This window comes from Camelina sativa, chromosome 8 (genome assembly GCF_030686135.1).
Source record: "Camelina sativa cultivar CO46 ecotype springtype chromosome 8, ASM3068613v1".
In the NCBI taxonomy this organism is placed as follows: Eukaryota; Viridiplantae; Streptophyta; class Magnoliopsida; order Brassicales; family Brassicaceae; genus Camelina; species Camelina sativa.
In genome coordinates, this window is record NC_141887.1 from 29,461,071 (window position 1) to 29,477,545 (window position 16,475).

At 36.1% G+C, this 16,475-nt stretch overlaps 2 protein-coding genes across 2 annotated transcripts; both read left to right on the forward strand.

Moving 5' to 3' along the window:
- The first annotated feature begins 1,909 nt into the window (after positions 1-1,909).
- Positions 1,910-8,158, forward strand: LOC104708964 (transcription factor DIVARICATA-like). Its single transcript, XM_010425619.3, has 2 exons — positions 1,910-2,705; positions 7,605-8,158. The coding sequence occupies exons 1-2, from the start codon at positions 2,239-2,241 to the stop codon at positions 7,948-7,950; spliced, it is 813 nt and encodes a 270-aa protein (XP_010423921.2). The 5' UTR covers positions 1,910-2,238; the 3' UTR covers positions 7,951-8,158.
- Positions 8,159-14,260: 6,102 nt separating this feature from the next.
- Positions 14,261-16,286, forward strand: LOC147940591 (putative acetyltransferase At3g50280). Its single transcript, XM_087460463.1, has one exon. It carries the CDS (start codon positions 14,544-14,546, stop codon positions 15,978-15,980), a length of 1,437 nt encoding a protein of 478 aa, XP_087316589.1. The 5' UTR covers positions 14,261-14,543; the 3' UTR covers positions 15,981-16,286.
- The last annotated feature ends 189 nt before the right edge of the window (positions 16,287-16,475 follow it).

Here is a 16,475-nt window from a genome sequence, read left to right on the forward strand (position 1 = left end):
CTGTTCAACAAATACAAGAAAACTTACCTATTATTTATTATATTATTTATATTTATTATTAAAATAAATATTATTCGTGATGATTAATCAAAAACTAAAGACGCTTTTCCGAGATGGTTGATGAAGTCGTATATAAAAGTCATATGAAAAATGATTTAATAATACCAGTATAAGTGAGACCAAAACCTAATTTATATATATTTACAATTCACAATAATTTGGTTATTATAAATTAATATAAACATATTATATGCATATATATATGTTAATTAACTATATACTGATAAATGATATATGATTAGAATAATATTAAAAAGTGAACAGAAATTAAAAAAAATAGTTACATAATAATTTCATGTGAATTATTTATCTTAAAATAAATAAAAATTAAAAGCAAAATACGCGACATATTTTAAAAATGGCAAGTAGAATTAAAAATAAAACTATACATCTTGATGTTCATAATATATAAATAATATATATGTAGTATTAATATCCCAAAAAAATTAAGAACAATTTAGATGATAAAAAAGTTAAATATTTCATCATCATATTTTAAAACAAAAATATCACATATATATATATATATATATCATATCTTACATATATATATATATATCATACACATGTTGAACTTCTTATAAAATAATAGCATATGCTACACACATGTTGAAATCTTACATAAAGTATATAAAAATTACAAAAATGCAATAATTAAATATTAATATTTTTTATTATTTTTTCTATTTTGAATTGTCATTAATCATTCGTTAAAATGCCGTGAGACATTAATATTATAAACTTTTAACGATATGAAGCGCGCCCGACACTTACATTCTTCGTATTATCTTTAGATGTACGAATACTATATGATTGACAAATACTAAATTGAAATACTATATGAAAATATCTTTGCTGGTTGGTTGACACCCACAGCTCTCTTCCAAATTTTATATCTTTAAAGGTTATGTTCACCACCTAACCCATTTATACAACGGTTCTAAAGTTTATGTTCATTTAAAAAATGAAGAAGTAATAATATATAGGATAGCATCTTTTAAATCGGCAAAGGAATCTAAAATCCATAATGACCAAAAAGAAATAGGAGTCCATAGACTAGTTAGTCAATCCCTAGTTAATATTGTGTGTATTGGTCATTTTATCAAATTTATGTTTGGTTGGACAAAAACACTTATTACCATTTTCTTTATTTTCATCGTTTGTAATTTTATTAACTTATAAAGTACAAATACGCAATATATATTTTAATGATGGAATATTCCACTTGTCTTTGTATATTTGTATAGCTTATGGTTGTTGTTATTATATATGTGAGTAATGTGTACTAAGTTTAAATATTGAATGGGCTATTTCGTGTTGACAAACAAAAGAAAGCTGTCTAGTTAAATACTGTATTGTTTAGACTTTTAGATTAAACAACGAATAAAGAACCGGCCAAAGCGAAACCATTGAACAGTCATTTTCTGATCTTTGTCATTTGATTGGTTAGACCTTCTTTGTCATAAAATAAAATTTTATGTTACACTTTTTCATCATATATCGACACGTGCATTTGGTTAGTCTTAATCCCATATCAATTTTATGTGATATAACAAACATAATAGCATAAAAACAAAATACAATGCTCATAATCAAATTGATAAGCCATACACTAAGCGTATTTATCTGACCTAAGTTTAAAAAATAGCATATAAAAAACATTTACCAAGGAGTTGTCATATATCTATTGGCCAGCTTAGATTGCAACTACAATAAAAAAATATTAATGATTAACTTTTACATAGGCAAAACAAAACAAAATAAGAAATATCCTGGTTAAATCATATGTCTAACTTTTTTCATCATGTTTTATTTTTCTTTACTTTTTCTACACCTTTCCTTGTTGAATGTATTATTCCTATTGATCATCACGTGAAATGTAGAAAATAATAAAAAAGCAAAATCCACTTTTTTTTTTTCCTTTTCGTTTACGACCAACGAGATCCACTTTATGCTCTGTTTATTTTTCTTCATGTAATAATAATTTTCTCCACAAAATTTCTAAATTTAAAAGTCGTTTCTTTTTTTTTCTTTTCTTGGTCACTTGAGACACACCAACACAGTCAATCAAAAAGCCATTTGATTCTCTCTTCTCCACTCTCCCCTCCTCTCCTCTCTCTGTTTTAGAAACCCTCTTTTTAATTTCAACGAAAAAAAAAACAGAGGAGGAGCTAAGCTATGTCGTCGTCGACGATGAACAGAGGAATCGATACGTTTTCACCAGAGAGCACTAACTGGATCTTTCAAGGAGTCAGAGTAGCCACGTGGACGGCGGAGGAGAACAAACGGTTCGAGAGAGCTATGGCCTTTCTTGACGACAAAGACAATCCAGAGAGCTGGTCAACGATCGCCGCCTTGATCCCCGGCAAAACCGTAGCTGACGTCATGCAACGGTACAAGGAGCTAGAGGATGACGTCAGGGACATCGACGCCGGACTCATCCCCATTCCTGGATACGGCGGCGACGCTTCCTCCGGTGCAAACAGTGACTATTTCTTTGGTCTAGAAAACTCCGGCCACGGTTACGGTTACGACTACGTCGTAGGAGGAAAGAGGAGTTCGCCGGCGATGACTGATTGTTTTAGGCCTCCGATACCGCAAAAGGAGCGGAAGAAAGGTGTCCCGTGGACTGAGGATGAACACCGGTAAAACACTCTATCTTAATCTTCTCTTCTTATGACAAGAAACCTAAGAGGTTGTAAAGAAGATTTCTTGATATTATTCATCGTGCCTCAAACGGCTTATATACACGTTATACAAATAACCTAGGTTACAGTCATAAACCGAACTAAACAAGTACATACGGAGGCCCATCGGGCCTAATATCCCCCCTCAAGATGGAGTGTGCAGGTTACAAACACCCATCTTGACAAGAAAAGCATCAAATTCTTTCTTCCCCAAAGCTTTAGTCATAATATCGGCAAGTTGAATGGTGGTGTCGACATGCACCGGAGTAATAACACCACGCAAAATCTCGTCCCGTATAAAATGACAGTCATTCTCAATATGCTTCGTGCGAGCATGATAAACGGGATTCTTAGCCAAGCAAATCGCAGAAAGACTGTCAGAATAAAGAACCGTTGAAGCAGAACAATCGATACCAAGGGCGGGCAACAATTGGCGAAGCCATAAGATTTCCGAGACCGTATCAGCCATCGCACGGTATTCAGCTTCGGCCGATGAACGAGAGACGACATTATGCTTCTTTGTCTTCCACGAGATCGGTGAACCCCCCAGTTGAATGAGCCAGCCAGTAAGAGAACGACGTGTTACAGGACAAGAACTGTAATCGGAATCACACCAAGCAGTAAGGTCCAACGATGTGTTTGCCCGAAGAAGAATACCTTGACCCGGACTGTTTTTCAAATAACACAAAACACGAAGAGCGGCAGTCCAATGTGCCTCCTTTGGCTTGCTCATAAATTGAGACAAGATATGAATCACATAGGATAATTCTGGTCGAGTAACACTAAGATAGATCAATTGTCCCACAAGGCGACGATAGCGAGTAGGGTTGTCAAAATCATTTCCTTTAGCTACAGCCAGTTTGTGATTCTGCTCCATAGGAAAACTGACCGGTTTAACACCAAGACAACCCGTCGAAGTGAGAATATCGAGCGTGTACTTGCGCTGACAAAGATAAAACCCAGTAGAATTCCTGGCCACCTCAATCCCAAGAAAATAACGAAGATGCCCAAGATTTTTCATGTGGAAACAATCGCTCAAATAGGCTTTGAATTTTTCAACGACGGCAGGCGAACTTCCAGAAATAATTAAGTCATCAACGTATACAAGTACATGAATAGATGCAACCGTGTCAGAAAATGTGAATAAAGAGTAATCAGAAATGTTCTGAACAAACCCGTATTCCTTTAAAGCAGACCCCAATTTCGCAAACCAACAGCGAGGTGCCTGTTTTAAACCATACAAAGATTTCCGGAGGCGACAAACCTGTGTCTTATCATCTGTCCGGAACCCGGGAGGAAACTGCATGTACACCTCATCATCTAGATCACCATGCAAGAAGGCATTGTGAACGTCCATTTGGTGCACTTCCCAGTTGTTAGAGACGGCATGTTGTAAAAATGCCCGTAGTGTTACCATCTTAGCGACCGGTGCGAAGGTCTCATTGTAATCAATCCCCTCTTTTTGATGATTCCCATGAACAACCAATCTAGCTTTGTGACGTTCTAATGTACCATCCGAATTATATTTGAGTTTGAACACCCATTTGCAGCCCAACGGGAGCTGGAGAGAAATTCATCAATCGGATATGGTGTTGCAGAGGGATACGGTTGATGAAGAAGAGTAGTCACATAATCCGCAAGTTTAACCGGAGGTTTCTTGGGGCGACATCCCTTACCAAGTTTTTCAGGACTCGACGGAAGAGACGGGGAAGAACTCGAAGAAGAGATGAAAACAGGGGACGTCGGTGTGAAAACAGGGGACGTCGGTGTGGAACAAGATGGTGAAGCAAACAAATCGGTAGAGATCTCATCCAAAAATGTAGCATGAGAGTCCGGAGAACCATCATCACCAGTAGTATCGAAGAGCGGAGAGTCAAGAGGAGGAGAAGGTTCTGGTGCGGAGGTGTTGTCCACAACACAAAAATCATCACCATCAGAGTCAACAACCGGTATCAATGGAGGAGGAGCTGATGGTTCGGACAATGGAGCTGGTTCAAACCCACTAGTAGTGAAAGGAAACACAGCTTCGTGAAAAATGACGTCACGAGATACCGACACAACACCAGTATCAAGATCATAGACACGCCATCCTTTCTTTGCAAATGGATAGCCTAAAAACACAGACTGCTTACTCCGTGGTGCAAACTTATCACCTCCATGTTTTTGGTTGTGAACGAAACACAAACAACCAAAAACACGCAAATGTTGCAAAGGTGGGGGACGACCATATATCAGTTCAAATGGTGTTTTTCCGTTTAGCAGCGGCGTTGGAGTTCGATTAATAAGATAACCAGCAGTGAGAGCACAGTAGCCCCAAAATTCAATAGGTAAAGAAGCTTGAAACCGAAGTGCTCTAGCAACATTTAAAATATGACGGTGCTTCCTCTCAACACGGCCATTTTGCTGCGGTGATCCCACACATGACGTCTCATGTACAATGCCAGTTTCAGCAAAGAAATCCCGAAGACAGATAAATTCTGACCCATTATCACTGCGTATTGTGCGAACCCGAGTAGAAAATTGACGCTCAACAAGAGCTAAAAAATTTCGAAGATACGTAGGAGCCTCTGTTTTGGAAGTTAGAAGGTATATCCATACCGCACGAGAATAATCATCAACAATTGTTAAGAAAAACCGTGAACCACAAAGCGCAGAAGTTCGATAAGGACCCCAGAGGTCGCAATGAATTAATTCAAAAGCCATATGAGATTTTGTAGTGCTCAAAGGAAAAGAATCTCTAGTATGTTTTGCTTTAATACAAGTCTCACAAGAATGAGAATCAAACGTATTTTTGCTAGAAAACTCTAATAAATCCAAAACTCTAGAAGAAGGGTGTCCTAAACGATTATGCCACAATGCCGAAGACTGTAAATCTGTCCCTCGTACTGCCGCAGCAATCGCAACTGCTTGAAAAAAATAAAGACAATGTCTTTGTTCACCCGCACCAATCACCATCTTCGAAGTGCGTTCCTGAACCACACACAGCCGATCAGTTATCTGAAATACACAACCACTGTCACGAGTCAACTGAGATACTGAGATAAGATGACATTTGAGTTCCTCTACAAAATACACATCCTGCAAACACAGAGAAGAGCCCATCTGAACTGTTCCTTGACGAGTCGACGTAGTAAATCGACCATCAGGGAGTTTAATAAGAACTGGAGGCATATTTGAGACCGTACGGAAAAAATCGAGGGACCCTGTCATGTGATTAGTTGCACCCGTATCAATAATCCAAGACTCAAAAAAACACTTACCATTCAGCTTCTCCGTCGAGGTGGATTGCCTTTCTGCGAGAAGTTGAACAAGCGACTTCCATTGGTGATCATTAAGACCGGTTAAACCCACTCGATCAGCCTCGGAAATAGCTGTAGTATGCAACGCTGAACCCTGAGGACGAGGAGCCACCGCATTAGCTTGTCCACCACGGGAAGTGTCAACAGAACCTCGGACACGGGATGTTTGGACGGGAGCTGAAGTGGTGAAACGACCCCCGTTTGTTCCCGAAGAAGGCTTAGTCCTTGGTTTATCCACCCACCATGGCGGATAGCCAATTTTCCGAAAACAATTATCATCAAAATGCCCAATCTTCCCACATATTTTACATGTGTGATTCCGATACTCCGTAGGAGAGGGAGACGAACGAGTTTGTGTTTGAACAGCAAAACTCACTGCATCAGATCTCTCATGATGAAACTGACTTACCAACTTAGATTCGGCCTCTTGTTGCAAAACATTATATGCCTCTTCTAAAGATGGCAAGGGAACACGAGAAAGGAGATTGGACTTGACTGTCGCATAAACGGACTCATCAAGACCCATCAACAGTTGGTGTAACTTATCTTCCTCTCTCTCCTTTAGGACGTCTTCCATTGTTTTTGCCTGCTGGTAATCACTCAGGCACTTCCACAAGCCTGAAAGTTTCCCATAGTATTCATCCAGAGACATGCCTTGTTGACGACACATCGCAAGTTCAGTCTTTAATCTTTGAACTCGCTGGCCGTTTTTCACACCATAACGCTTCTGTATATGCGTCCAAAGCTGATGTGAATCATCTAGATGAGACATCGAATCCGAGATATTCTCGGCGATGGTTAGCTTCATCCATGAGACCACCAAAGCATTATTAGCAATCCAGTCATCATAATTTTCCGAATCTTCTCCAGGGTTTGGGATAGATCCATCAGCAAAACCAAACTTCTTACGTGATGTGAGAGCTAGGCGTATGTTTGTTGCCCAAGCATCATAGTTAGGACCACGCAGTAAAGGTTTCGAGATTACGATGCCAGGATTATCACCAGCGGATAAATCATAGGGAGAAATTGTCTTTCTTCTGGTTTCGGTGGATGCTGGAAGAGAAGAGCTCATCGTGATAGCGGAAGATGGGGACGAAGTCATTAGGACAGAAGAGTTTTGCTACTTGAAGTATTAACAAAACTTAGGTCAATAAAAAGAAAAAACGAAAGAGATGAGATCAAAATAGATCAAAGAAAACGAAAAACAAATAGAATTCAAGATCTTTGCTCTGATACCATGACAAGAAACCTAAGAGGTTGTAAAGAAGATTTCTTGATATTATTCATCGTGCCTCAAACGGCTTATATACACGTTATACAAATAACCTAGGTTACAGTCATAAACCGAACTAAACAAGTACATACGGAGGCCCATCAGGCCTAATATCTTAAACTAGTTCTTGTTGTTGTCTATTTTTAGGTAAGTTATGTTTTTTTTTTTTTTTTTTTTGACTTCTTTTCTCTAATTCTTTTAGTAAAAATTTTAATGTTTACTTGAATTTTTTTATTTTTTTTACCTTATGCGAAGTTACTTTTTTGGTTTGTTTGGTTTGGGCAGACGATTTCTAATGGGTTTGAAGAAATATGGAAAAGGAGATTGGAGAAACATAGCCAAAAACTTTGTGACAAGTCGAACGCCTACGCAAGTCGCTTCGCATGCTCAGAAATATTTCCTTCGACAGCTCACAGACTGTAAAGACAAAAGAAGGTCAAGCATTCACGATATCACCACTGTTAACATCCCTGACGCAGATGCAACCACCACATCCGCTCCCACAACACTCTCTTCTACTCCGACGACCAATTCTTCTTTCGACGTTTTCCACCAGCCAAATCCTCATCACGGTTTCGGGTTTGCGCCTGCGTCTAGCTATTATTATAACGCGTTTCCGCAGTGGAGTTAAATCACTTAGAAGATTCTAGAGTACTACGTCGTCTCGTATAAATTTGTTATATATATTTTCTACGTACATATTACCTATAAATATGCAGGATTGTTGTAAATATTTGTAAGAAAACGTTTGTGTGGTTGTGCTGCGCGTTTCATATATTAGGTTTTCGTTGGTTGTAATTTTCAGTTTCACGAGTTTATAATACCAATATTGACCTACATACGCATAATTTGTTTATAACCTTGTAGGCATAAGTAAATATTATATTCTTTGAAATTCATACAGTATTATTAACGTTGACTCTAATGTCAATGCTTGGTGTGAGTCGCTTTTCTTCCCGACAACTTAGGATTAGTTCGAATCAGCATCTAATTCAGTTTGTTATTGTCCAAAATAAAATAAACTGGCGAAGTATCTGACTATTATATACTTTTTCAGTTTTTTGTTTGCTTCATATTCTTCTTCCCATGACTTCGCATATCGTTCAACACAGAAGAATTATATTCCATTTTGGTGGTTCCATACCATATTACGTCCATTTATCGAATAACTTTGTTTGGATTTCACCTTTTGGTATATATAGTTACAATTTTTGCATTATCTTATACTAGTTTATATCAACAACTATATAATGAACAACAGTAAGCAATGTTACAGAAGCAAATATATTAATTTTTTTGAATATACGCCTAATTATCCCATACTAGATATTATATTGTGGTACAGTTCTCTTTGTTTGATTGAAATCAGATCATACCGGAATTTACTAATACCGTAGCTTTATCGCTTTATGCTATTATCCTGGGCCTGACGAGTGTTGCGTCTCAAATATTTGGAGCTTCCAAAACTCGAAATAAGTAATACAACAAAACAAAATACTGATGGAAACAAGGTTAGATGGATCACATGCCCACGCACACAAAAAACAAGATGGGCTTTTATGTAAGTAAGCCCCAAGGAGAAGAAATAGTGAAAGCCCATTCAACTGTGGTCTTAATAAGACCCCTTAAAAGTTTAAAATTACAATATAAGTGCCTTACTTGTTTTGTTTGATTCATATTACGTACAAAACTCTTAAAAATAGAAATCTAAAAGCTACTAGTACGAAGTTTTTAACGTTTGATCTAAAAACAAAACATTGATTTTTAAAACCAGTGGCCCGTTTCGTAGTTCGTACAAAACACTGTAAAGCCAAAATTTATAATCGTGGTAAAACCCAATCATATCGTAGCGTGTAAGTTGTAACGAAACACAAACTCTATATATCCTAAAAAGTCATGATAATAAAGAATGATTCTTATTTTCTTGGCATTTAGAAGAAGAGGCCGAACCACATGCTTTCCATATCTACTTCAACTGAGCGAGACTTCCATAGCCAAGGGCGGATGCACGTTAGAATAGGGAGGGGCAGTTGCAACTGTCAAATTTTTTTAGACTAATGCTATTTTATAACAGTTTTGAATTATGTCTCTGGTAATAATTTTTTTTTTTGCCTCTGTTACTCAGTTTTTTCTATATTCACACGTTTTTTTACATCAAATACGTCTTCCAATCTATACAAACCCAAGTTAAAAGTCCAATTTGTCTATTTATTTTACTAATATTATAACTCCGTATACTTTTAATAGCATTGTGTTACTTAAAAAATTAACCAAATTTTTTAAATGGGTTGTCTTTCTTAAATAAAATTTGAGTTATATTTTTCACCAAAAAAACTTAAATTCTTATAGAAATTTTTTCTGTTTCAGTTAAAATTTGTTTCGGCTAAATTTTTTCTCTAGATCCGACCATAGCCTTTTGACAAACACCATAGCCGTACCTAACTGACAAAAGTGGATAAAGCAAGTACACTTCCGTTGTCTTTTCAACACAAAGGAAGATATAAACCCGTTGAAAGAATTCTATGAATTTATAAAACATTAATCTAAATAAATTAATCAGAATAAGAGCACAATTTTGTCGGGGAAAATTCAAATTTGTAAGAAAGTCTCCTAACAATGAAGTAGTTAATTTATAAGATTAATACATTTAGACGTGGACCTGATATGATTACTTATATATATCAACAGGTAGGCTAAATTTAAAAATAGAAAATTAACAGGCTAAATTAAAAGTATATACCAAATCAACTATACATTACATAGTGTTTTTTTTGGGGTGAAATGTAAAGTATATAACGCGCGCACACAAAGTCATGCAGATCCAACAAAAGAGGTTGTAGCCGCCTTTGTTGTGTAAAATTGTTATGGGTGTCACCGTGCACTAATCTAAGATATTATTAAATTATCTTGCTTTTATATCTCATATTCTAAGTTATTAATCAAAACATTAATAACCTTGAATCTTATCGTTCATAAATTTGACAGTCGAAGTTTAGAACATACTAATAAATTAGTTTATTCCGTTACGAAAATGTTAATATAAGATTTGTATTTTTTTTATGAAATGTTTACAAGATAAAATCATAGAAAACACATGTATGGGGTAGAGCTGTGAATTAACCTTCCAACGGGGCTTGTTGTCGGGATAGGATATAAGGAGGAAGAGAGCAATTAACAAAGAAACAAATAATCAAAGACCACATTTTTTCCTTTGTCACTCGAACAATACATGTTTTTTGTACCAGCTTGTGTTTTTTTTTAATCAAACCGGTTCTAAGGGTAGTTTCGTCATGTCTCATACCAATGACGTGGCTTCCGCATCAGATGATTCGCTTTTAGTTATAACCTCCGAAAATAATTTCACTAAACATATAAATAATTGTGTACCTGATTATTATGCTTTAAATAATTTAGCATGTTGTGCGGTGGACGTAGGTTGGACTCTGAATCACAACCGCAGGCAATTATGTAATTAATTATTATAAACATTACATTTTCAAATACACAAACTACTGTACTGAAAAACAAATAAAAATAAAACGAGGGCTAGTACTATTAAAAGTTTCATATTGAAGAATAGATGTGGAGTTAATTAAGCAGAATTTACAAGATTTTTAGTCTTTAATTGATTTGAGATACTATATGAATTAATATACTTATTGAGTGGAAATTAGGGGGTCACATGCATGCATTATATACGCGTCATATAATGATTAGCAGACATTAATTAATAAATAAGTTGGTGTTAAATTGATTCTGATCAATTAATGAAAAAAAGGTAAATGTATCGGTGGTATTGCTCACTCCAAAATATCTGATTAGTGGGAAGTTAAAAATTAGTATTAAGACCTACCACTAAATTGCCGGTTGCTCATTTAATTTATAAATATAGGATGATGATCATCTATCCGTTTACATATAAACATGAAATCTATTAAATTAATAATCCGTAAAGTGTGTGTAATGTGTATATATGTTGCAGTACTGGATATTCGTAAGGTGAATACATATGATGCCTCTGTCGTATCTATAATTTATTTTCCCATGACAAGTACTTTAATTCACATATATATCTACCATTTAGTATTAATGTGGGAAATAGAAAACTTTTTTTCTTCTTCTGTATAGATTAGTGAAAGTGATTTTAAAATGTCCCTACCATAATAAAATGGAGAAAAAAATGGTCAAAGCACTCAGTTTTGGTAGATTTTATATATAGATGCATTGAACATGCTTCTTATTAACACGGTTGACTCTTTTTTTCTTTTCCCACCATTCCCTTTAGTCTTCAGTATATAATAAGATATCCACCAGTACAGCATATATTTCTTGGAAAGGTTTAAGTAAATATGAATATCCATCCACCAGTTCACTTCAGAACGATTATAAGGTTTTTCTATAAACTTGTTTAAAAGAGGATGCATCACATACACAGTCTAATATAAAGAAAAAAAACGTACCAAAACCTTATATCAAACTTTTTGTAGCCAAAACCGAACCATCTAAGCAGAGATAACTATTACAATATTTCTAGAAATCAAAACTAATATTTACACCTAAAAAATGTTGGATTTGCAAAATACTATAAAGAATAGGAGGATGTGTCCAGCTAGTGGACTATATCATAGGCCATGGGGTAACTTTATCTAAAAGCTTTATAATACGACAGCAAAGTGGAGGATGTTGCAATTTTCCTCTTTTCTTCAACCTGTTTTTTTTTCCCCCAAGCTCTTGTTTGATCACAATCTGTTTTTTACTATTGTATTTCTTTCTTCTGTTTCTTTTCCATCAAGCTCTTGATTGATCACAAAACAAGATGATTTGTCACATATTAAATGAATGCAAAACAAGATAGTTGTAAGACATGGTTATAATTTAGTCATTGTATATATGTAGTACATAGAGTCAATCCTAATTTATCTTTCCCCACTAGACATTTATTTTTTTCTCATACTATAATCATATTTATTCTGCTTTTAAATGCCCTTTACTAATCCCTTAATGCCGCTAATTTCAATAAGCACCATATTCCAAACTTTTCATCTTTCAACTACTGTATGAAAATTCGTTTGATTTTACAATTATTTTAATGAAAAAAACTTTAGATAGGACTATCGTATAAATTTGCAATATAATGTCTTATGTTTTTTTTTTAAGTTATAAATCATAACTAAAGCCAAATCAATTTATGAATGTGTGATAGTATTAATTTGTTATGAAACGTAAGGAGTATTAAATGTGTAAAGATACATAGTATAATCCAGAATTAAAAAATTATTAACGTTATTTGACTATATGGAAGTATCAATCATTTTCCTCATTGATTTTGTTGTTCGTTAATTTGATCATCATTATTAATCACCATATGAAGGGATTATAACTAATTGTTGCTGTCAGACGCGAATCAGACTTGAGAATAAGCAATGATTAGGAAAAAAAATACTATTATATTGGAAATGCAGTTGAATACTAGTAGTACTAATTTATTTCCTTAAAAATCAATAATTGTTACAATTATAGTAGTTGAAATTTGAGATGCTTCTTAAAAGACCAAATTTATTGTAGTTGGGGAAGAAATAATTAATGACCATGTTTCATGTTATTTGAGTTGATAATGGACCATATGATAATTATTTAAGTCATTAAATGTTTTTGTTCTTTGAAATGACCAACTAGAATCAATGCGAAAGACACATAAGCGTATTTGATGTCACATTTACACTTACAGAGAACAATTTATCTATGTGATTCTCAGCACAGCTGACAAGACATTATGTACATTTCAAACCGAGTTATTTAAAACAGTACGTAGAAGTTAAATAGAAAGTTAAGTATCATATTCCAAATTTCATTCGACACCATTTTAAAAGTCATTTCAGTATAGCAGTAATTAACCATGAAAAGGAAAAAAAGTTGTTACTATAACAAACAGTTAATTAGTGATAGAAATATTTGTTAACAATCAGCTTTCTGTTCACGTTATATATATCGTATTAAAACTACTAGTACTGTATATTACAAATCTTATCGTTATATATGGGATATATCTATTTTAACAAGACAAAAATAGACATAGCTCTTTCTTTTTTAGTCGTTATATCACCGAACAAAACAGCTTATGTTCCCCATACAATTAATCTTGGGATCTAAAACAAGTGAAAAGGCAGACTTCTTTAGTTTCCTATGAGATTTTGTATTGTCAGAAGATACGTTTTATTTTTTTGTGGGAGCTTTTTCATTAAATTATTTTCCGAGTAAAGAAAAGAAAAAAAAAAAAACACAGAAGAGTAGGTCTTAGCGCTCCATCTGTTCCCATGGAGGCTATCTGTCCTTTCTTCTTCTTCCGACCAAATACGTCCTCTCCTGCCCTCCATTCTTTTCTTTTCTTTTTCTTCCTGTCTTCCATATATGTAAAGGTTTTAGATGTGTTATATACTCCTATAGCTGTAAACTATGCATGCATGGAAAGATAAATATGTATATAATTTTTCAAAAAAATTTGTATATAACTTATTTGTTTTTTATGCTTTTGTTGTTGTTAAAATTCTACGATTTCTAAACTAAAGACATTTGAGTTTTTGAGGTAAAAAACAAACAAACAAACAAAAACTTATACAATTTCGACGAAGCAAAAAGAATAGTGTTTGTAATTGTCTTTCGATTTGAAATTTCAAACAGAAAATTGACATGCATGTCTTTATAAAAATACCAAACTACAGTTATCTAACACATAAATGATAAAAACAAAACATATTCTCTGCTCGTGAAAACGAAGTTAACACTTTCTAAAATCGCTAGCTCAATGACAATGATCATTTATTTAGTAGGCATTACAAAATTAATTAGAAAGCATTCATTCATTCTAAACTTATAATCGAGGTAAGAAGAATGTGCGATTGGTATAAGTTTTTTCATATAATTTTATAGGGTTAATAATAGTATAAAAATATCACCGAAACTTTCATCTTAGTTTTATCATACTTCCAAATCTATTATATGATTATAGAGATAAAGAATTAAAAAAAAAAACAAAAAAGAATAGGACAAAAAAGATATACATATATAGTAGTAGTAACCACCCAAGTTCATGAATCAAACCATAGGGTCCGGGTCCGACCACTATATAAACCCCTTTCCCCCATAACTCTTTTCTACTCCTCACCAATAGATACACCTCCCACTCTAATTTATCCTCATCTCAAATTTACAAAAAAGAAGAAAAAAATGCCAAATAGTTCAGTAACAGAAATTTCAAAATGCATAGTGCATCCGGAGAAGAAGTCCACCGTCTCCGATCTCCGTCTCTCCGTCTCCGATCTCCCTATGCTCTCATGCCATTACATTCAAAAAGGCGTCCTCCTCACTCGCCCTCCTTCTTCCTTCTCCTTCGACGACCTCGTCTCCTCACTCCGCCGTTCTCTCTCCTACACCCTCTCTCTTTTCCCCGCTCTAGCCGGTCGTTTCTCCACCAGTCCCGCCGGTCACATTTACATCGTCTGCAACGATGCCGGCGTTGATTTCGTCTCCGCTTCCGCCAAACGCGTGAGAGTCTCCGACCTTCTCGTCCCAGGTAAAGACGTTCCTCTCCTCTTCCGTGAGTTTTTCGTCTTCAAGCGTCTCGTTAGTTACAACGGCCACCACAAGCCTCTCGCCGCTGTCCAAGTGACGGAGCTCGAAGACGGTGTTTTCATCGGATGCACCGTGAATCACTCCGTTACAGACGGAACCTCATTTTGGCATTTCTTCAACACCTTCGCTGACGTCACCAGCGGCGCTTGTAAGATCAAACACCTTCCCGATTTCTCCCGCCACACCGTCTTCGACTCTCCGGCTGTTCTACGAGTCCCTCCCGGTGGTCCGCGTGTCACTTTCGACGCCGATCAGCCTCTCCGGGAGAGGATTTTTCATTTTAGCAGAGACGCCATTTCCAAACTCAAACAGAGGAGCAATCACAGAGTTAACGGAATCGAAACCAACGACGGAAAGAAATGTAACGGTAACGGAGATATTAACGGAAATATAACAACCGTTCTGGAGAGTATTTTGAAATCGGATGCGAATAGTAAGAATCATGATCGAACGGCTGAGATTTCGTCGTTTCAATCTCTCAGCGCTCAGCTATGGCGATCCGTTACAAGAGCAAGGAACCTCGATCCGAGCAAGACGACGACGTTTCGTATGGCGGTTAATTGTCGGCACAGGCTTGAGCCTAAGATGGATCCTTACTACTTCGGTAACGCGATACAGAGCATACCGACGTTGGCGTCCGCGGGAGATCTGCTGAGCAAAGATCTCCGGTGGTCCGCCGAACAATTACACAGAAACGTGGTGGCGCACGACGACGCGACGGTCCGACGCGGAATCGCTGCTTGGGAAAGCGATCCGAGGCTGTTCCCTCTGGGGAATCCGGACGGAGCTTCGATTACGATGGGGAGCTCGCCGAGATTCCCGATGTACGACAACGATTTCGGATGGGGAAAGCCATTAGCGGTGAGGAGCGGAGGAGCAAACAAATTCGACGGGAAAATCTCGGCGTTTCCCGGTAGAGAAGGGAACGGAAGCGTGGATCTGGAAGTGGTTTTGGCGCCGGAGACTATGGCTGGGATTGAGAAGGATGCTGAGTTTATGCAATACGTATCAGAAGTCACTTACGAGTGTTGAAAGCGACGCCGTTTTTGACTTGGTCGTCTTCTTCTTCTGATACAAAAGAAAAATAATAAAAATATCTAAAAGCTGATGATAGAGGAACTTGATGATGACATGGCACTTTGAACGGTTGAGATTTATCCACAAATATTAGATATATCTTGATCTAAGAGCTGTGAAGCGAAGGCGTCTTATGAGTCATAATACTTTTTACTGGTCTTTTGTTGTTTCTCCTCCACTGGGCACGTTCTTAATGTGACCCTTATTGTTAATGTACAAAATCCCGTCTTTTTCATTTCGATAATGGAGCTCTTTTTTCTTCTTAATTAAATTAAACAAACCTGTAGAGTAGAGTAATCAATTTAGAAACTTTTACAGTATTAAGAAAAAAATAAAACTCCGACAAAATAATTGACCTTTGGACTATCTTTAATCGTATTGTTTGGGGACAAAGTAGGAATGGGACCCAGCCCATGCTTGTAGGTTGTCCACTTGTAACATAAGGCCCGA

Bases quoted from the DNA above. Each gene is read 5' to 3' on its own strand.
- LOC147940591 (XM_087460463.1), top strand. From the start codon at position 14,544: ATGCCAAATAGTTCAGTAACAGAAATTTCAAAATGCATAGTGCATCCG.
- LOC104708964 (XM_010425619.3), top strand. From the start codon at position 2,239: ATGTCGTCGTCGACGATGAACAGAGGAATCGATACGTTTTCACCAGAG. The intron at 2,706-7,604 runs GTAAAACACTCT...TGGTTTGGGCAG, and splicing joins TGGACTGAGGATGAACACCG to ACGATTTCTAATGGGTTTGA.